At 34.9% G+C, this 20,652-nt stretch overlaps 2 protein-coding genes across 5 annotated transcripts; both read left to right on the top strand.

Annotated features, from left to right (window-relative positions):
* The first annotated feature begins 3,769 nt into the window (after positions 1–3,769).
* LOC113094277 (cytochrome P450 2J2-like) lies at positions 3,770–9,046 on the top strand. 2 transcript variants are annotated; one of them, XM_026259986.1, is made up of 9 exons: positions 3,770–3,984; positions 4,771–4,933; positions 5,067–5,216; positions 5,374–5,531; positions 5,719–5,895; positions 6,267–6,408; positions 7,250–7,359; positions 8,507–8,648; positions 8,742–9,046. In XM_026259986.1, the coding sequence occupies exons 1-9, from the start codon at positions 3,802–3,804 to the stop codon at positions 8,915–8,917; spliced, it is 1,401 nt and encodes a 466-aa protein (XP_026115771.1). In that variant the 5' UTR covers positions 3,770–3,801; the 3' UTR covers positions 8,918–9,046. The 2 variants fall into 2 exon arrangements, with proteins under 2 accessions (XP_026115771.1, XP_026115770.1); XM_026259985.1 differs by having other exon boundaries at positions 7,250–7,437.
* A 655-nt stretch (positions 9,047–9,701) lies between these two features.
* On the top strand, positions 9,702–19,591 carry slc25a45 (solute carrier family 25 member 45). 3 transcript variants are annotated; one of them, XM_026259987.1, is made up of 6 exons: positions 9,702–9,771; positions 10,724–10,767; positions 10,854–10,925; positions 13,337–13,525; positions 13,622–13,862; positions 18,707–19,591. In XM_026259987.1, the coding sequence occupies exons 1-6, from the start codon at positions 9,735–9,737 to the stop codon at positions 18,988–18,990; spliced, it is 867 nt and encodes a 288-aa protein (XP_026115772.1). In that variant the 5' UTR covers positions 9,702–9,734; the 3' UTR covers positions 18,991–19,591. The 3 variants fall into 3 exon arrangements, with proteins under 3 accessions (XP_026115772.1, XP_026115773.1, XP_026115774.1); XM_026259989.1 differs by having other exon boundaries at positions 9,752–9,771; positions 10,830–10,925; XM_026259988.1 differs by lacking the exon at positions 10,724–10,767 and having other exon boundaries at positions 9,703–9,771.
* The last annotated feature ends 1,061 nt before the right edge of the window (positions 19,592–20,652 follow it).

Below are 20,652 nucleotides of genomic sequence, written 5' to 3'. Positions count from 1 at the left end.
TAAATATTTTCAGTTTTTCCTTGTCATAGTCTCCTCAGCTTGCTCTAAGGCACTATTTTGAGTTTGAAACCATATGTTTTTTGAATAACAAAACAGTCCTGACATGATTAATATTGTAGACATTGAAGCAACCTTATTCTCCACACTCTCCAGTTTCTCAAAATAACGAGAAAAAGCATTTTTAAGACACACACATCAAAGAACACTCTCTCATTCCTGCCACTTCCTTTTATCCAATAATACAGTGAGAAGGAACCATGTGGAGCCTATTTGGACAGGGAGGATTTATGTATGTGTATGCAGACACGGACATTGTGTGCCGAATTGGAACAAAACCATGTTGAAGGACTCAATACACAGAGCGGTAAGCCGGTGTAAAGGTTTCCTTTGGGATAGTTGTGTGGGGAGGGGAGGGAGCTTCTTTTGTTTTTCAATTTCAGAGAGCATCTGTAGTGTGTATCCTGGAAAACCTGCACCTGTTCGTTCCTTACTCTCTCTCCCATAAAATAGCTATACATCTCTCTCCAATCCTACTGCAGTCTTGCTGATGCAAGCAAAAATAGGCTTTAATGACCCACATCCCCTTCCAAATGTTCAGTTTAAATAGTATCTGTGCAATCAAATTGAAAATATTGCTGGAAATGAAGTGTCCCCAACTAAGCAAGCCAGAGGCGACAGCGGTAAGGAACCAAAACTCCATCATTGACAGAATGGAGAAAATAACCTATTGGGAGATCAATCAATTTTTTTTATAATTTTCAAAGTTTTTGAATTCCTTGTTTTATTTTTGTGATTTTTTTTTTCATGATTATTTTACTTTCTTTTATGTAAAGCACTTTGAATTACCATTGTGTATGAAATGTGCTATATAAATAAACTTGCTTTGCCTTGCCAAGGTGCTGATCCACCATCTGGGCTAGATACAGACTGGATCCGGGTGTACTGAGTAATAGAAATGTGTAAGTATGTTATGTGTAAGCCAGGTTAAAGAGATGGATCCTTAATCTAGATTTAAACTGATAGAATGTGTCTGCCTCCCGAACAATGTTAGGTAGGTTATTCCAGAGTTTGGGTGCTAAATAGGAAAAGGATCTGCTGCCTGCAGTTGATTTTGATATTCTAGGTATTATCAAATTGCCAGAGTTTTGAGAGCACAGCAGAGGTGGAGGACTATAATACTATAAGAGCTTGCTCAAGTTCTGAGGTGCTAAACCATTCAGGGCTTTACAGGTAAATATCAGTATTTCAAATCTATACAATGTTTAATAGGGAGCCAATTCAGTGTTGACAGAACCAGGCTAATATGGTCATACTTCCTGGTTCTAGTAAGAACTCTAACTGCTGCATTTTGGACCAGAGTTTGTTTATTAGGCATGCAGTACCCAATAAAGCATTACAATTATCTAACCTTGAGGTCATGAACGCATAAATTAACATTTCTGCATTTGACATTGTCACATTGAGAGAATAGGTCACTATTTATATATATTTTTGAAATGAAAAAATGCAGTTTTACAAATGCTAGAAACAGGCTTTCGAAGGAAAGATTGCTATACCTAGCTATCTTTTCCTAACTGATGACAAAGAATTGAAAGAGCAGTCATCAAGTGTAAGAGAGTGTTCTAGGTTATTACATATGAAGGCATTCCGTCAGTTTTTTAAAATTGGTATGTTTCAACAGGCTGTGAAGAAATATAGAGCTTAGTGTCAACAGCATAACAGTGGAACCTATAGGTTTGTTTCCTGATGATATCTCCCAAGTGTAACATATAAAGCATAAAAAGCATCAGTCCTAGTACTGAGCCTTGTGGAACTCCATACTGCACTTGTGATCGATATGATAACACTTCATCCACTGCTATGAACTGATGGTGGTCAGATAAGTATGATTCGAACCATGCTAATGCTCTTCCACTAATGCCAACAAAGTTTTCTAGTCTATCCCAAAGAATTTTGTGATCGATAGTGTTAAATGCAGCACTAAGATCCAGTAGCACTAATAGAGAGATACAACCATGATCAAATGACAAAGTCATTAGCAAGTATTTAATTTCATTATATTATATACTGTATGTTTTTTTATTATTATTATTTTATTTCAAGCATACAATGAAAAAGTGTACAGTATGTACAACATAAGACAATAATTGATAGAAAACTGATGATCAAACAATTCACCACTGCTTGATGAAGTTTAACACTTGTTAATTCCCACCCACTCTTTCAAACTCTTAATACATTAGTTTACTTCCTTTGGTATTATCCACTTTTTTCCAAAACACAAACATATATATCTTCATACATTTATACAGTCTGTTAGCAACAAAATTTCTAGCTTAACCAACTCATTTTCCTGAATTGTTTTATAATGTGCCATTACTATTGTCTTGCATCCTATTCCTTTGAAATATAACAGAGAACAAACAAGAAACTGAACTATCAAACAAACAGAAAACATGGGCTTCCAGTAAGAAGATTAAAGTGCATTCATGCAGCCCTGGAAGACAATTCATCCTCTATTTATTCATAAACCTGGTCAAATTTTCATTAACCAAGTTTTTATTTATTTATTTTTTATTCATGTTATGACCATTTAAATGCATTAACTTATGCATGATACAGTACGTGAAAGTATCTCAAAAGGGCTGTGATGCAATGATTTGAAATGTACTCTCTTCACACTGATCAAACTCCCAAACAAATACTGTTCATAGAGCGTATGTTTAAAAATTCAAGTTGCCTTTAACACTGATTATCTTTCAAGAAATTTTAAAACATTCCAGGAAATATTATGAATAATACATGAAGTGGATCATGTTTGTAAAGTATCTTAATTGTTTTTAAAATCAGTAATGCTTCCTAGATTTCAACAAGTACACTACAGACTTTTACAAGTAATGCTCATTAAGGCTGTTTATGTGTATATTGATCAAAAATACCTTGAAATAAATGTGTTCTATTGTATTATGTTTTAATGAAATGTATTCTTGTAATCCAAAAAGTTTTCGGCTCCCATTTACTCCAGTCTTCAGTTTCAGATGATGCTTCATAAATGACCAGATTACCAGAGATATATATATTTTTTATATTACAAGAATGTAGAATTTATAATTAATTTAATACATTCTTTAAAAATAAAATAAAATCTTACTGATACTAAGCTATTGAACAGAAGTGTAACTAACCTTAATATTAAATTAACCTGGAAGATGTTAAAAAAATCTACAACATATCTAACAACTGTAAATTGATGTTTATATTTAAATGTTACTGTTTTGGTAACTTAATACTAATTATTTTTTATTGTGCCCAGCATTTCTTATTGCTGTGCAGTCTGATCTGTATCAACAACCCCAAATTTAATGCTTTACATTATACTCTATATTGCTCTATTTTCTAATGAGATTTAATTATAATGTAAGTTATGTAAGTTTACTGAAAATGAAAAAATGAAAAAATGAAAAAAAAAAAAAAAAAAAATATATATATATATATATATATATATAAATAAATATATATATATATATATATATATATATATATATTAAGAATTCATATGATTCTTTCTATCTATCTTTCTTTCTTTTTTCTTTCTTTCTTCCTTTTTTCAAAGTTGTAACTGCTATTCGATGACACGTGATTAAAAAAAAATCTTAATCAAATATCAAAATTTACGTATTATTTTAAATGGCTTACGTTTTATTTATTTGACTGCGTATGTGATGATGATATGCAGATAGTGACACGTGAGCTCGAATGGACTTTGGAAGCAAACTCTGCGCAGAGCAGAGCAGCACCATCATGCTTTTGATGTCTTTTCTGAGTGATTTGGATGTCAAGAGTTGTTTGGGACTTCTTCTTATAGCGTTACTAGTTTTTGATTTTTGGAAAAGTAAAAATGCGCCGAACTTTCCACCAGGACCATGGAGTTTTCCGTTTCTTGGCAACGTTTTCGTCGGTTTCGACTGTCGTGTGATGGATGAGGTATAAGTTTTATTTCCTTCACACACGTTAAAGAAGAGCTCACAGAGATGCTTTGTGAAGCAATGATGATAATATATTCTTAATGTCCGTATAGACTGGCACAATGGAACCGTGGGAACAGAAACGCTTCTGTCAGGATAGTATTTATTTCAGCACGAGCTCTTGCAGTTGCGCTGGAAACAACTGTCTACAGTGAAAACACTGATATATGTATCTTTATCTTTCAGTTAGTTTGTTAAGTTGACTTCACAAGTTTTTTTGAAGTTATCATATAGGCAAATAGGCCTACTTAGAATCTTAAACTTTAAAAATAATATAATATGAATTTAAATGAAAGGCCACAGAAGTGTACTTCCAGTAAATTACATGTTTAAGTAGACTTTTAAAAAGTACACGTCAAATGAATGCATGTCTTAATCTTTTGTTTAAAGTACACTTATTTTGATGTCTAGACTAACATAACCACAACACCAAAAAAAAAAAAAAAAAAAAACACAAAACCGCAACATCAAATTTGGAACAAAAGATATGTATACATGGGATAATGATAACTAAACTAGACACGTGGTGAAATAAAAAATTATGAAAACAAAGTAGCTAAAACGTGAAATTATTTAATAGGAAACCAATAGAGCTATTAACTGAGATATTAAATTCTATTTTAGTTGACTATAAAGGCTTCTCAGTACACATTATTCATATTTTAAAACAATAGAAGTCAATGGAAGTTATTTTAAAATGACATGTATAAATGTATGTAACGGATGTAATTTGCTGGTCATGCAGGTGGCTGCAAAATTTGGCAACGTTTTCAGCCTCAGAATGGGTTACGACAAGATTGTGCTAGTGTCTGGATATGAATGGGTAAAGGAGGTTTTGGTGACACAAGGAGACTACTTTCTGGACCGGATCATATCTCTTCCTTTTAAAGAAGTAGTTCAAGGAAATGGTAAGCCTAGTTTTTCTTGTGTGTCAGAATTCTTGATAAGAACTACAAAAAATGTACCTGAATCTCTGTCATCAAACCCAGTCACGTCGTGAACAAGAATTAGCAAATTGTTTAAATTAACTATTTTGTGCAGGCATTTCACTGAGCAGTGGATACAAGTGGAGGAAGCAGCGCAATTTTACTGCCTTTCACCTGAAGGCCTTTGCAGAGGGCAAAAATGCTTTGGAGCATCACATTCAACAAGAATGCATCAATCTGTGTCAGAGCTTTGAGGAAGAGACAGGTGCGGTGCTGCATTTAGCCCTGTCTCTGGTAGTTTGCCAAATCCACTACTCAGTGCTGCATATTTAAACTTTAAATTCAATTTCATTACTTACTCAATCATATATTGTTCCAAACCCCATTTTTTTGCTTAAAGTAACAATAATATTACTTGACAGGAAGCCCCTTCAACCCTCTTGACATCCTAAACAATGCCACCGTTAATGTAATTGGATGTTTTGTGTTTGGGAAGCGTTTTGATGACAACTTCACTGACTTCCAGAACCTTCTTCTCAATTCAGATTCCATGTTCATAGAAAATATTCCACAAATTCAGGTACTTTTTTCACTTTTTCCTTCAGTGAAATATAGAGGTTATGTTTTCCCAAATATACTTATCTGAACTAATCTTTCGTAAATAAGTTGACATGGTACACGGAAGGCTATAACGTTTACCATTTCTTACCAGATTATGTGAAATAAGATGATGTTAATGCAAAATTTCTGTTTTAATATATTTTTAGTTTTACAATGCATTTCCTGGGATTGTCAAACGTTTCTATGGACCACATAAGACAGCTTTATTAAACTATGCAAAGTTATCAGTCTTCATTAAGAAACAAATTGAGAAACATAAGAAGGATTGGGATCCTTTTGATCATCGTGATTTCATCGATGCCTACATTGGAGAGATAGATAAGGTAAGGCAGTGAAGACTCTTTTAACTGATTATTTATTGATTCCTAAAGTACTCTGTGGCAAGCGTTATAATATCATAGATTTTTTTGCATCTAACGAAATGCATTTTCACAACCCATTTTAGGGCTTGAAAATTTGATAAATGTAAAACAAAGCTATATGTTACAATATAAAAGTTATATAGGTTATGTTTTTGATAGGAAAAACATTTTCTTTCTTTAGTTCACAATGAAAACAGGAACATGCATTGAGAGAATTTTTTTATTTAATGTTGCCTTTAAATGAGTACTGATATCAATAATAGATCTGCTATGCTTTGACAGAATGAGTTTTAAATCTGGTCCAGTCTGTCTGAATCATGGTTTTGTTTTAGAGACGGAAGGATACAGAGGCTGCTTTCACTGGGGATAACCTTGTCTGTATCACTGTGGAGCTGCTTAAGACTGGGACGCAAGCCATCACTGACACCCTACGATGGGCTTTACTTCTAATGATCAAGTACCCCAACGTCCAAAGTAAGTGAACTTGAAAACATCTATTCTATGAAAACACCATATAGATTTATAGTAATAGACTTATTTACTGAAAAGTTTAATGAATAGAAATTTAAATTTGCTTGAAATTGATTTACCCTTAGGCCATCCAAGATGTAGATGAGTTTGTTTTTTTCTTTAGAACAGATTTGCAGAAATTTTGCATTACATCACTTGCTCATCGCTGGATCCTCTGCAGTGAATGGGTGCCATCAGAATGAGAGTCCAAACAGCTGATAAAAACATCTTGTGAAGTGACTCCCATCCCCATAAGGGAAGCTGTGGCCTACTGGTTAGAGAGTTGGTCTAGTAACCTGAAGGTTGCAGGTTTGAGTCTCCGTGCCGTCAGGAGTGGGAGTGAATGAACAGGACTCTCTTCCACCCTTAATAACCATGGCTTAAGTGCCCTTGAGCAAAGCACTGAACCACCAATTTCTCCCCGGGTGCTAGAGCAAAGTAGCTGCTAAATCATTTTGTGATTTTGTGTTCCCTAAACACTGCTGTGTGTGCAACTGCATGGGTTAAATGCAGAGCACCATACCATACTTGGCAAATGTCATGACTTTTTTCATTCTGACAGCAGAGGATCCATTGGAGAGCAAATGATGTAATGCTAAATTTTTCCAAATTTGTTCTGAAGAAGAAATATATTCATCTTCATCTTTGGATGGCCTGAGTACACGAGTACATCTTCAGAATGTGTTTGTTTATTTTTTTGGGAGGGGTGAATATTAATATAATATATGATGTGAGTCACAATAACCTGTACTATATGTTTTTGCTAAAAGCCACTAAATTGTATGATTGCTGTAATTTTTCACAGAGAAAGTTCAAGATGAGATCGACCGTGTAATTGGGAAGTGGCGGCAGCCGTGTTTGGTAGACCGAGCCAGTATGCCTTACACAGATGCAGCTCTTCATGAAACTCAGAGAGTGAGCAACATCTTACCTCTGACAGCGCCCCGTCTGACAAGTCGAGACTCAATACTGGCTGGATACTTCATTCCTAAAGTACTTCTGCTCTAGTGTTGTACTGTTGTTGTGCTAATGAAATTAGCCATGGAATCACTTCTTGGATTGTTTTCTCCTTCGGGTTAATTGCTTTTGCTTGTATTTAATTGCTTTGGGTAATTTGTAAATTGCACTGGGTACGTACAGTATTGCAAACTTGAACAAGGTTTGTAAGGAAAAGTTTTGAGATTTTGTTAATGAGCCTGATCAAATTAATTGATTTATATTAATATTGGTAATAAGTGGATTAAATATATTAGTTTAAGACCCCTTATGAAAAAGAAGTGCACTTAATTGTGTTTAACGTGCACTTATAGAAGTAGTCAAACCTTAAAAGTAATTTTTCAAGAATTTCACTTGCAGATAATATAATATTACTTAAATAAAAGGCCAGTTAAGTTAACTTAAAGAGAATCTTTCACGATTGTTTCTTAACACACTTAAGTACACTTAAAAGACACTTTAAATCATTGTTTTAGTAATTGTTCCAACTTTAAAGGAGATGTAATGACTAACATAGAGAATATGTATAGTAGTGATTATAATTTTAACTGCAGTGTTTTATACAGCATTACATTTAAAGTTAATATATGTTAAATGTACTGATTTGCAACTTCACCTTTGCAAAATATGTAACTGCAAACATATTTAAATATCAGACATATGCGTTGAAATAGAAATGACATCAGTTTACATAAATACTTGTCAGTATATTCGGCAGTACACTTTAACCATATTTCAAAGACAATAATATTGAGTATAAAATATATAATTAATATAATTTTCATTAATTGTAAATAACATGCAAACAACATTCATGTGTCTAAAAACATCACATTCAGATCACACTTAATTATGTTCTTTTAAAATACATTATTTCCGCAAAAAGTACTCATGGTAAAAGTATGCTAAAGTATACTTTTTTTTCACAAAGGGACTTATTTTATTGATATGGACGCTTGGCCTTGCGCTGATCAAAATACAAACTCTGCAGACTCTGGCATTCTATTACAGTATATATGTGACTAATTATATGAGTATTTTTTTTCTCCGTTTCCTTTCACACAAGGGCACACTGGTCATCTGTAATATCTCATCTGTGCTAAAGGATCCATCACAATGGGAAAAACCAGATCAGTTTTATCCTGAACACTTCCTAGATGACCAAAGGAATTTTAGGAAACGGGAAGCATTTTATCCATTTTCGGCAGGTAGACTTTCATTGTATTTCACTCACACGTATGATTGGTGTTTTAATGTAAGATGACATTGCATACATGGGTCCTGCCTTTACATTTGTCCAGGGAAAAGGTCATGTCTGGGTGAGCAGCTGGCACGAAATGCACTCTTCCTGTTCTTCACTTCCCTCCTCCAGAGGTTCTCATTCTCAGCTCCTGAAGGACTAGGACCTCGCTTTAAGGTTCAGGAACAGGTCAAGACGTCCAAAGAACCCTCCCAGATCTTTGTGTCATTACGTTGATAGAAACCATAGGACTCACATCTTAACTGATACAGAGTTCTATTAATAGATGGATGTTATGTTAATACATGCAGTAAAATGCAGTCAACATGCAGTGTTTCGACTAAATAATATATCTTTGCATATAAATATCTCTTAGTCTCCCTTATATCTATCATCTGTCTGATTCTGTTCAATATGAAAATATTTATTTTGGTAGTGATAAAGTATATGCATGGACATATGCATTATTAATGTAATCATTTTTATGTTTAGACTGCAAAATGTTAATGCAATGCAAATGTGAAAATTATGGTAAATTGTAGCATGGATTTGTAAGAACCATTTTATTCCCCAGAAAAAAAGAATGAAAAAATACCCCGTTGACTTATACACAATAGATAATTTCCGGTATTTCAGTGATACTGTACAATTGCTATATAATTTGAAAATGATCATTTTAACAATGACACTAGGTTAGCCCAGAATTATATGACAAGGTACATTATCACCACCAGATGGTAGTAGAGCAGCTCTTTAGACCAAACAAACTCTTAAGACCCCCTCTTTCTCGATTTACTTTTTAGCAACAGTAAGTTTCTTCTAAAAATGCAGATTCGTTGTGTTGTCAAAAGGCCATTGCAGTCATTGCATTCGCCTTCGTGATAATACAGTACACTGAAGCAAGATTATTTCTGCTCAAATTGGACACAATCATGTTTTTTCGTGAAATCCGAGTTTTTGCTTGAAAAATATTCGAGAGGCATCCAGCTGCAGCCCCGCAGCTATTGAAATATTCTATAGAATCGGTGTATTTTACAAGTTTAATGAATGTGCCATGCCGTTTGTGGAGTTCGTCGCAGGCTGGATTTCAGGTAATTCTTTACTTTCTTTGGCTTTGGAATTGTTAACATGTCTGGTTGAAATATCTGGGAAAAACATAGCTAATAGATGACTTTGAATCAGCTCGGTTTTATCAGCCATTAACTGAGAAGTTATGAACATCTCGGTAGTATCATGATATTATTTACGACGTCACTCGTACCGCTCATACTTGTAAAAACCATAGTTTATGAATATGTAAACGTTGGTAGCCTGTATAGCAGTGAATATTAGCTACTGGTACCTCAAAAGCATTAATGCAAGACAACAATAGATTTTACCGTAGGCTACTTTCCCCTGTTGATATCCTTAGTATTGCTAGTTATCCGAAATGTTATGATTATGAAAATGTGACATAATGTAATTAAATATGAACTAACTTATATACATACATTTTGGACCATCGGATAAAGCCAGATATAGCTTTTTTGGTTCATTTTGATTATATAAATAATAACAATGATGGTAAAAGTCAAAAAATAAAAATCACTGTATTTTGTGAACTTTCGCCAATTCATCCCTTTGTAAAATCCTTTGGAACAGAAATAAACTGTTAAGTTAGGTGTATGCAAGGGGAGGGGGGCTTTTAAGATGTGTATTGTAAAGAGTAACAGACACAAATAGATAAAGTGTTATAAAATAATCACTTAAATATGTTTTTTTCCACTAGTCTTAAAAAAAAAAAAAAAAACTAGATGTTTTTGGATGAAAATATGGATCCCAAAATTTCAAAGTTGACCAGTGCATGAAAAAACAATGGTTTGCCTGTAGTAAATTTTCTTAACATCTAATATGATTAATTCACAAATGGTACAGCTGCAGTACTCTTTGTACAAGGTTACAAGAAATATAGTCATTATTCTGTTACTCTATTCTAAAAGTTTGATGATATCAGACTGTAAACTGTTCAATGATTCACAAATGGTTAATCATGTGTGGTGTCAGGTGCTGTTGGTTTAGTTGTTGGCCACCCTTTGGACACCGTAAAGGTGAGTTTCTTTGATAAACAGATTTGAAATATGGTTTTCAGTTACTGACACTAATAATGCAGTTGATGCCTTTATTATGTTCATAGGTACGCTTGCAGACCCAGGCTGTGTATAGAGGGATATTTGATTGTGTGGCCAAAACATACAAACATGAAGGAGTAAGTTATCAATACTGCATTGTACATATACTGTATATACAGTACATATACAAAGTTGTGCTCAAAATGATTCATACTTTCATCAAATGTGACTGTGAAAATAAATCTGCATTGTAAATGTTGTATCTTTTGTTGTATGTTTTTCTCTAATACACATTGGCCACAATTAATAATTCCCTTTTATCCAGTACATTTTGCATCCTCCTTTTGCAAAGATAACAGCTTTGAGTCTGAACCTCTAATACCTGATAAAATTAAAGAACATCTGACACCTAGGGTTGTGAATCTTTGGGTTTATGCAGTGATTCGGTTCAACACGATTCATAGTTGTTCGATTAGATTCAAGAATGATTTTTGCAAATTTAGAAAGATGTGATTCACGATTAAATTCGATTCGATTATAACGATTCGATTCTGCATTCTTTAAGTGCATTCACAGGATTATTTAAATGCTTCCCCTAAATTCTATAAACACTTAGTCAGGGGGCAAATTACACAGCAGCCTTAATGGTTAGAGAAAAAAAAAACTTTTGTCCATTGTTAGATGCTAGTTTAATGATGCTATGGCATGACATGCATACATAAAAATGTATGTATTAGTATTATGTAAAAGCTAACATTGGCACCCTTACTTCCAGACCTCCAGAGATTTCCAGGTCCATGTTGCTGTTTTTCCTCTTCAGTTCACCTCACTCATTTTACACAGGGTTCAGGTCAGGGAACTGGGATGGCCATGGAAGAAGCTTGGTTTTGTACCCATTTTTGTTTTGATTTTGGATCATTATCCTGTTGGAAGATCCAACATTAGTCCATTACAAGGTTTCAGAGGCAGTAATATTTATATTTCATATCCATTATAGATAGAATCAATATAAGTATTGGCATAGAATATATGATGCCATGTATCCGAACAAGGTCTTTGACAGAAAAACAGGCCCACAACTTTAAAAATCCAGCATTATATTTCATTGTACACATGGAGTACTTTTTTTATCCCTTTGCACACCAAACCTATCCTGAGTGTTTGCTGCTAAAATGCACATTTTTTAATTTCATTTTATCATAAACATTTTTGTTCCAGTAGTGTCTAGCAAATTAATATGCTGGAGTTTGTTTTTGGATGACAGCATTTTATTCCTCCCAAACAACGTGGTACTGTTTGATCATTTTTTTGAGCCTTTATGACTCCGAGACTCAACTATTTTCTGCAATTCTCCAGCTGTGATCCTTGGAGAGTCTTTGGCCACTCAAACTATCCTCCTTACCTTGATAAAGTTGTTGGTTATTGATGTTTGTACATCACGTGTGCTGGTTAGGAAGTCGTGGCCTAGTGGTTAGAGAGTCCTAACCCAAATTTGTGGGTTTGAATCTCAGGCCGGCAATACCAAAACTGTTTACAAAACTTTCAAAGTAAGAGCTCTTAGTACTGCTCTTGTAAAGCTACATTTTATGTCTGTTTACCAATAGACAGTACACTCATTATTATACTCAAAGTTTTACACCCCCTTGTTTACAAATATTGTGTTACCTCCTTGAGCATCAGTGAGTCTTTGCACCTTTTGTCAATTGCATATGAGAAAAGATGGATTTCCACATCATATAGACAGTTTGTTTTAAAGAGCTCAGATGTGCAGAGGATGCTGGTAAAGGCAAAAATGTGCCGGTCCTGGATTTTTCTGATGAACAGGGCAGCGTCACTACTCGCTGATTAAGACAAAAAAAAGAGACACTTGAGCAACTATCACAAAAACGTGCAAACATTCATCCAGGAACCAACATAGCATAAGAACCAAGGTAATGCAAACTTATGAACAGAATACTTTGTGTACTGTATCATTTTGTGGCATAAATCCAAAACACCAGGGCAATAAAAAAATAAAAATAAAATCAGCTTTGCTATGTAGGGATAAATTATATTATAAATATATTAAAAAAGAAAGTTGTTATTTCATATTTTAATAATTCATAATATTATTACAAATGAATGCAGCCTTGGTGAGCTACAACAAGTCTCTGTTAGCTTGACGCGGTACATGTAGCAAGGTTATTTATTTAATAGAATAAATAAAATAAAAAAATAAAAAGAATAGATAAGGTAGTGTTAGTTTTTCTTTTCTTTTAAGAAAACAAGCAGATAGTAAATTAATAGAGTGCAATTCTAAAAGGGGCATGTTTTTTAAAGAAAAGAATTAGAATAGAGAGTGCTAGAGTTAGAGGGTTAAATAAAGGTTGACAAGATGTGTTTTTAGCTAATTCTTGAAGATGGCTAAGGATTCAGCTGCTTGGATTGAGTTGGGCAGGTCATTCCACTAATAAACGCTTATGTTTGTTAGAAAAAAATGTATAGGTTAGCCCTGTTTCTACGAAACAATCACTTGAATGACATATCTTCTTTTTGCCTTTTTCCCCAGTTTCGTGGATTTTTTAAAGGCATGTCATTTCCTGTCGTCTCTGTAGCCATTAGCAACGCTGTGACTTTTGGTTCATACACTAATGCGCTGGATTACCTTACTCGGTCGGGTCACAACAACTCTGACCAAAGCAAGCAGTCATCACTCACTACTGTGTTCGTGGCCGGGTGTTTTTCAGGGATAGCACAGGTAATTCTGGGCATCAAGCCAGTAAAGTCCAAAACAATCTGAAGCAACACATTGCATGTTTGTGCTAATTTGTGCTAATTTGATTCACTCTCACAGTTGTTTGTTTCAGCGCCAATAGACCTGGTTAAAGTGCGCCTGCAGAACCAGACAAAGTCAGGTGGGAATAAGTACAGAGGTCCCATACATTGTATTGCTGTGATTTTAAGAGAGGACGGGGTCAAAGGCCTTTTCAGAGGAATTTGGGCTCTTGCCCTGCGGGACGTGCCTTGTCTTGGACTTTACTTCCTGCCATATGAGCTGATCTGCAGGATGCTGACTGAGAAAGGGAAGCAGCCAGGTAATTGTGCATAAATAAATATGTTAGTATATTGTAATTGTAAGTTTCTATTTATGGCTGTATATTATATACAATACCATATAGAATTTGTATTTTATATATTACTATATAAAGATTTATTAGTTTATTTTTGTATTATATTTATTTATGAAATATTCTTAAATATTTTGTAACACCTCTACTATAATGTCCCATTAGGTTACGTTAATTTAATACAGTGGTTCCCAACCCTTGTCCTGGAGGCACCCCAACACATTTTGCATGTCAAGTCAAGTCACCTTTATTTATATAGCGCTTTAAAGAAAACACATTGCTTCAAAGCAACTGAACAACATTAATTAGGAAAACTGTGTGTCAATAATGCAAAATGATAGTTAATCATTGAATTCAGTGATGTCATCTCGGTTCAGTTTAAATAGTGTCTGTGCAATCATTTGCAATCAAGTCATCAATATCGCTGTAAATGAAGTGACCCCAACTAAGCAAGCCAAAGGCGACAGCGGCAAGGAACCAAAACTCCATCGGTGACAGAATGGAGAAAAAACCTTGGGAGAAACCAGGCTCAGTTGGGGGGCCAGTTCTCCTCTGACCAGACGAAACCATCAGTTCAATTCCAGGCTGCAGCAAAGTCAGATTATGCAGAAGAATCTTCTGTTTCCTGTGGTCTTGTCCTGGTGGTTGTCTTAGACAAGGTCTTTGCAGGGGATCTGTGTTTGGGGCTCTAGTTGTCCTCCGTTGTCTCCGCTGTCTTTCAGGGACAATAAAAACAAGGTCCTCTCTGGCTGCTGATCCACCATTTGGTCTGGATACATACTGGATCCAGGTGACTGCAGTGACCCTCTGATCTGGATACAGACTGGATCTGGTGGCTACGGTGACCTCGGAATAAGAGAGAAACAGACTAATATTAGCGTAGATGCCAGTCTTCTACTGATGTAGCAAGTACATCATGTGTTATGGGAAGTATTCCTGGTTCCGGTTTACCTAATTAATGCAGCCTAAAAATCCTTTACAGCATTTGGATATTAGAAGTGTATTAGTGTGTTATGTGTAAGTCAGGTTAAAGAGATGGGTCTTTAATCTAGATTTAAACTGCAAGAGTGTGTCTGCCTCCCGAACAATGTTAGGTAGGTTATTCCAGAGTCTAGGTGCCAAATAGGAAAAGGATCTGCCGCCCGCAGTTGATTTTGATATTCTAGGTATTATCAAATTGCAGTTTCAGTTTCAGATATTGTCCTTTGTATATTTCGGAAGGGCTCATCCCTTGTGACCTAATCCCTTCAAAGGGTTTACTGTCCAGAGTGAGAACATGAAGAGACCTGTAAATGGGCTACACTGAACCGACCCGGACCAGTCTATTATTTTGAAAGTTGGACCCGGGCTCGTGCAGAATCAAGAAATGTCAAAGATGTACTACCCGGAACTGACGCAGATTGACAGTTATTTGAAAGCTGGACCCAAACCCCGCCAGGAAGATACAGAACCAGTTGGTCCCAATCGGCACACATTCCACAGCAAATTGCTATTAACAAGACAAACAAGTTGTGAAAATTAAACTTTTTGTCTAACCCAATGGAAGAAGCCTTCTCTCCCTTGTACATGAATATGATTCACACAATCCTCTTCGCCAAGAAAGTTCCATCTATGGCTACGTTCACACTGCAGGGCTTAATGCTCAATTTTTTTTCATGGCCGTTCAAATTTCCGAATTCCAATTAAATGCGACCTTTTGTGATCTCTTGTGTGAACATGAAATGACCCAGAAGTGACCCGCATGCGCAGAAGAGTACTCAAATGATGAACGACGTCACTCGTTGTTAGCAGAAGTAGCTAACGTTAAACATGGATGTCAACAACAGTGTAGTCAACAGCGGAGCTCTTTTTGCAATATTAATGTTATTTTCCCAATGGAGCCAGCACAATTACAATCTTCTCGTTTTAAGAAGAAAATTAAAAAGGAGGAGAGCAAGGTTTTTGGCCATGGCGTTTTGTGGGGCAGTGTTAGCAACGTCAGTACAGAGAAACGTGTGGGTGCGGAGTCGCAGCCAGGAGTGGTGGGATACTGATTTGTGTGACTCTTCTCGTTCCCGCCTACTTCAACGCAGAATTATGACGTTTGTAGCGTATCAATGACGTACGGGTCGGATACATGTGGCCTGGCCGTTCAGACGGATGTCGCATTTCAAAAGATCGGATACGTATCGGATTCAGGACCACATACCCAAGTGGCCTGGGTCACATTTGAAAAGATCGGATCTGTGTCGTTCAGACTGTCATGAAAAGATCAGATACAGGTCGCATAGCTGCAAAAAAAAAATCGGAATTGGGTCGTTTCAGCCTGCAGTTTGAACGTAGCCTATTTTATTCTGCTCTTGCCAGTTGAAATGCTTAATCTACTCATCATTCCAGCTTCAAAAGTCCACTTGCTGTCACAGTGATGGATGACAAATGCGACACTGCAGTTTTGCATTTTTTGTATCTCGAGTCAACTTGTATAATAATTTAGACTGTTTGACCATTTGGATTATAAAAACAATTGGTCGTCCTGTGCCATAGCTGCTGACGTTAGCTTTACTTATTTGCTATCATCAAGGTACTCTCTGAGCCAGGTCTGAACAAAAATTTTAGATATAACAAGATAGATATAACTTCATTTACATTTAGTCATTTTGCAGATGCTTTTATCCAAAGCAACAATTGGGGGATACATGAAGCTTTAGACATTGTTCAAATAAGTACAAGCTAGAAAATGAAGGAATTAATAAAGAGAAAGTTTATATATATATATATATATATATATATATATAATATATATATATATATATATATATATATATATATACGCGTTCATATGTAATATTATTATAAAAATTGGAGAAACTACAAAGCGGGGTATGGCAGAATAAGTCTTTTTTCACCTTATTTCAAATTACATACACTTTTCTCATCCTAATTTTACAAGTTGAAAGTTACAAAACAACACACACACAGCGCTGACTGACTATGATAATGGGTATTATACCCAATGTTAAACAGACCCAGGACCCGAAAAAATTGATTAGGACCTGACCCGGACCCGGCTGACCACTTAAAATATAGCCCCGTACTCCGTGTAGACCTCTAACACAACCCTGTGACCTTTGCATTTCACTCTCCTATCCATTAGGCCATGACTGCCCCAATATAAAGTTGCACCACAAAAGACACAGACCCACAATCTCCAGGTCAAGTGCCTGTCGTCCATCTTGTTGGCACTGGAAAGACAACTTATTTTAACTAACAATCATAAAAACATTTGTAACAGTAATATTCTTTCTTACCGTTATATAACTCTTTATTGTTAGTTCGTGTCAGTTCCAGTCCATTAAATAATACCAAAAACTTTAGATTTTAATAAAGCATTAGTATTGACAGTGCATAGAATGTGCATAGTCAGTATTATCAGTGTTGGGGATTCATATCAAGTTACTTTTAAAAGTAATGCATTACAATATTGCGTTACTCCATAAAAAAAATTCTAATTACTTCACTTATTTACTTTTTATGGAAAGTAATGCACTACATTACTTTTGTGTAACTTTTTAAATCTGGACAGGTCGAGCTTGTTTTTAAAATAAAAAAGTTATATTTTTGGCAAAAATAAAAGCCTTTTCACAGTAAAGAAAAGTGAAATGAATACACCTCAGGCTAGAAGGAAAGTAAATTTACGTCCGTACAATAGAATGCAGAAGAATAAAGTTCAACAAACCGCGATAAAGTTCAACACACCGCGATAAAAAAAAAAAAGACACAATGTTTGTCTAGTAATTTTTGCTTATTAGTATGGTTGACCTGGATCATCGAAGATCAGAAGCAAAAACATTGGTTTATAGAATGGGTTTAAATACATAATGGATATCGGAGTTGAACATTTAATTACTGCAGCTTTGCGTCATATTCTATGTTACATTATTTTTGTTAATTTTAAGTAATACTGAATTTCTATGTTTTTTGTGAGATTAATTATTGCATATTCATATTTATTTTAGAACTACAGTAACAGATTTCTCTCGTCATGGGGACAGGAGAGCTGTCAATCAATAAATTGGGGAAAAAAAGTAACTTGAAAAAGTAATATATTCTCTTGTAAATTAAAAAGTAATGCGTTAAATTTAATTAATGCATTTAGCAGAGCGTTACTTTACTAGTTATTTGAAAAACTTAATCTGATTACGTAACTTGAGTTAACTTGTAATACGTTTCCCCCAACACTGATTGTAAAGTAATTAGTAATGTTAAAATTAACATTAACTAAGATAAGATAAACAAATTTAAATGTAAAATAGGTTTTAAAAATGCATTTATATTTATGTTATATTAAATTGACCTATAATACACAGTATTTATCAATTTATATGCTTGTGATTATGGCTGTATGTTATATTAAATTTATGCATTTAGCAGACGCTTTTATGCAAAGCGACTTACAGTGTATTCAGGCTATCAATTTTTACCTATCATGTGTTCCCGGGGAATCGAACCCCCAACCTTGCGTTATCTTGCTTGCTAACGCAACGCTCTACCAGTTGAGCTACAGGAACACTGTATAATGAAAACACATATTTTATAAGAATTATGTTATATTCATAAGAGTATTATGATGTTATTTATTTTGTGTATTATATGTATAGCATATTATATATTAGTATATTTGTTAGTTTATATTTATAGCTGTATATTCTTACATGTATGAATACAGCTCTTCATTCATTATGATTATTTAGCAAAGTTACTAAATAATTAGCAAAATGCATGTTCAGGAGCCGCACACATTCTGCATAGTAATATGAAGATCTGGTCTTCAGGTAACACTGCTGTCCTGTTGGCCGGTGGTGTTGCTGGAGTGGTCACATGGGCCTGTGCCACCCCCATGGACGTGGTGAAGGCTCGACTGCAGATGTGTGGCGGTGGTGGTCGCATGTACAGTGGTGTGCTGAACTGCATTACTGTGAGTGTGCGTGAGGAGGGCATGCGGGTCTTCTTCAAAGGCCTTCTTCTGAACAGCGTGAGAGCATTCCCTGTGAACGCCGTGACCTTCCTCAGCTTTGAGATGCTGCTGAGAGCCATGACCAACTTACCTAAGGACTGAAGGACAGCTGCAGGATGATGGATTTTTGTAGGCCAAAACCCAGAAACAAGTTTGCAAATTAGCATTTCCATTGGTTCCATCATTTTTTTAATGGAGCATTGGTTAAATAGCTGAAATAAGGTCTATGGTGAACACAAGCTCAATATATCTTAAAGGGCTAGTTCACCCAAAAATGAAAATTAGCCCATTAATTACTCACCCTTCAAGGGGTGAACAACGGCCTCCTGTAGCCAATCCATTTGTTTATGTAAGAAAACACCGTCGCCGTTGCGCATGCGCCGGTGAGTCTCTTGAAAACTAACATTTGTTTACAGGAGTAATGGAAGCAAAGTTCCTTACTTTAGCAAAGGAAAACCAGTCTCCTTTTGGCCTATATTGAAATCCTCCAACATTCTTCTTTACAAATCCTCGATTTGTACTTCTAATTCGTAACTGCTGTTTTGTTTTGATCTCTCCGCTGCGCTTCCATGTTCGTCACTTCAGAGCGGCGCATGCACAATGCCAACCTCATAGGTCATCTGCCCGCTGACTGCCATTAAACAGCATGGAAGATCAAACTCTGGACTCGTCTGAAAAAAGAAAGTAGGTAACACTTTATAATAACGTTCTGTTATAAGTAATTTATAAATTATTAGTTAATGATGAACGAATCATTTACAAAACATGACCATGTTCATAAATGATTAAGGAGTTAACATTTTATTAAGGTTTTATTCAGTTATAAGTCACTTATAAGTTAGTGGTTAATGATGAATGAATCATTTATAAAACATGACTATGTTCATGATTAATGAGTGGTATGCCAACAATTTACAAATGTGTTGTAAGTTATCTTGGTAACACTTTAGAATAGGTAACACCTGTTAACTGTTAACTGTTAACTACGACATTTCTCTCAATACATTCTTAATTTGCTGCTTATTAATAGTTAGTAAGGTAGTTGTTAGGTTTAGATATTGGGTAAGATTAGGGTCAAGTAGAATAAGACATTAATATGTTCTTAATTAGCACTAATAAATGGCTAATATTCTAGTAATATGCATGCTAATAAGCAACTAATAGGTGTAACCTATTCTAAAGTGTTACCGTTATCTTTAAAAAAAAGTTGAAATGAAATAAACTGATTATTAGTAGATGCATTATCACTTATAAACAACTGAAGTATTCATGTCAAAATTGTTTTGTATAATTATCTCTATAAACAATTGTTAATCATGAAAAAATGATGCCACACACTCCAAAAGTCTGTGCTGATGAGTGAAAGAATTTAACACAACCCACTGGAATCACCTGACAAAGGCATTTATAAATGTTTATCCACTTAAAAAAAAAAGAGTTACTCTTCTTAAAAATAGTGCTTTAGCATACCTGCATGTTTGTGCTTTTGAACACAGTCCAGCTAACAAATTGGTAAGCCAAATTTACTAATGGTTTGTTCATCATTTGTTCATGATTAAGAATGGTTTATAGAGATAATTATACAAAACAATTTTGACATAAATACTTCAATTATTTATAAATGATAATGTATCAACCAATAACTTAGAAACCATCTACTAATCTACTAATGAAAAGTTTGATTTATTTCATGATTTCAACATTTTTTAAAGATAACTTACAACACATTTGTAAATGGGCATACCACTCATTAATCATTAATGG

This window comes from Carassius auratus, unplaced genomic scaffold (genome assembly GCF_003368295.1).
Source record: "Carassius auratus strain Wakin unplaced genomic scaffold, ASM336829v1 scaf_tig00215316, whole genome shotgun sequence".
Taxonomy (NCBI): domain Eukaryota; kingdom Metazoa; phylum Chordata; class Actinopteri; order Cypriniformes; family Cyprinidae; genus Carassius; species Carassius auratus.
This window is presented reverse-complemented; position numbering and strand designations above follow the sequence as displayed.

Bases quoted from the DNA above. Each gene is read 5' to 3' on its own strand.
- slc25a45 (XM_026259987.1), top strand. From the start codon at position 9,735: ATGCCGTTTGTGGAGTTCGTCGCAGGCTGGATTTCAG. The intron at 9,772-10,723 runs GTAATTCTTTAC...GTGTGGTGTCAG, and splicing joins CGTCGCAGGCTGGATTTCAG to GTGCTGTTGGTTTAGTTGTT. The intron at 10,768-10,853 runs GTGAGTTTCTTT...TTATGTTCATAG, and splicing joins ACCCTTTGGACACCGTAAAG to GTACGCTTGCAGACCCAGGC.
- LOC113094277 (XM_026259985.1), top strand. From the start codon at position 3,802: ATGCTTTTGATGTCTTTTCTGAGTGATTTGGATGTCAAGAGTTGTTTG. The intron at 3,985-4,770 runs GTATAAGTTTTA...CTGGTCATGCAG, and splicing joins ACTGTCGTGTGATGGATGAG to GTGGCTGCAAAATTTGGCAA. The intron at 4,934-5,066 runs GTAAGCCTAGTT...TATTTTGTGCAG, and splicing joins AGAAGTAGTTCAAGGAAATG to GCATTTCACTGAGCAGTGGA.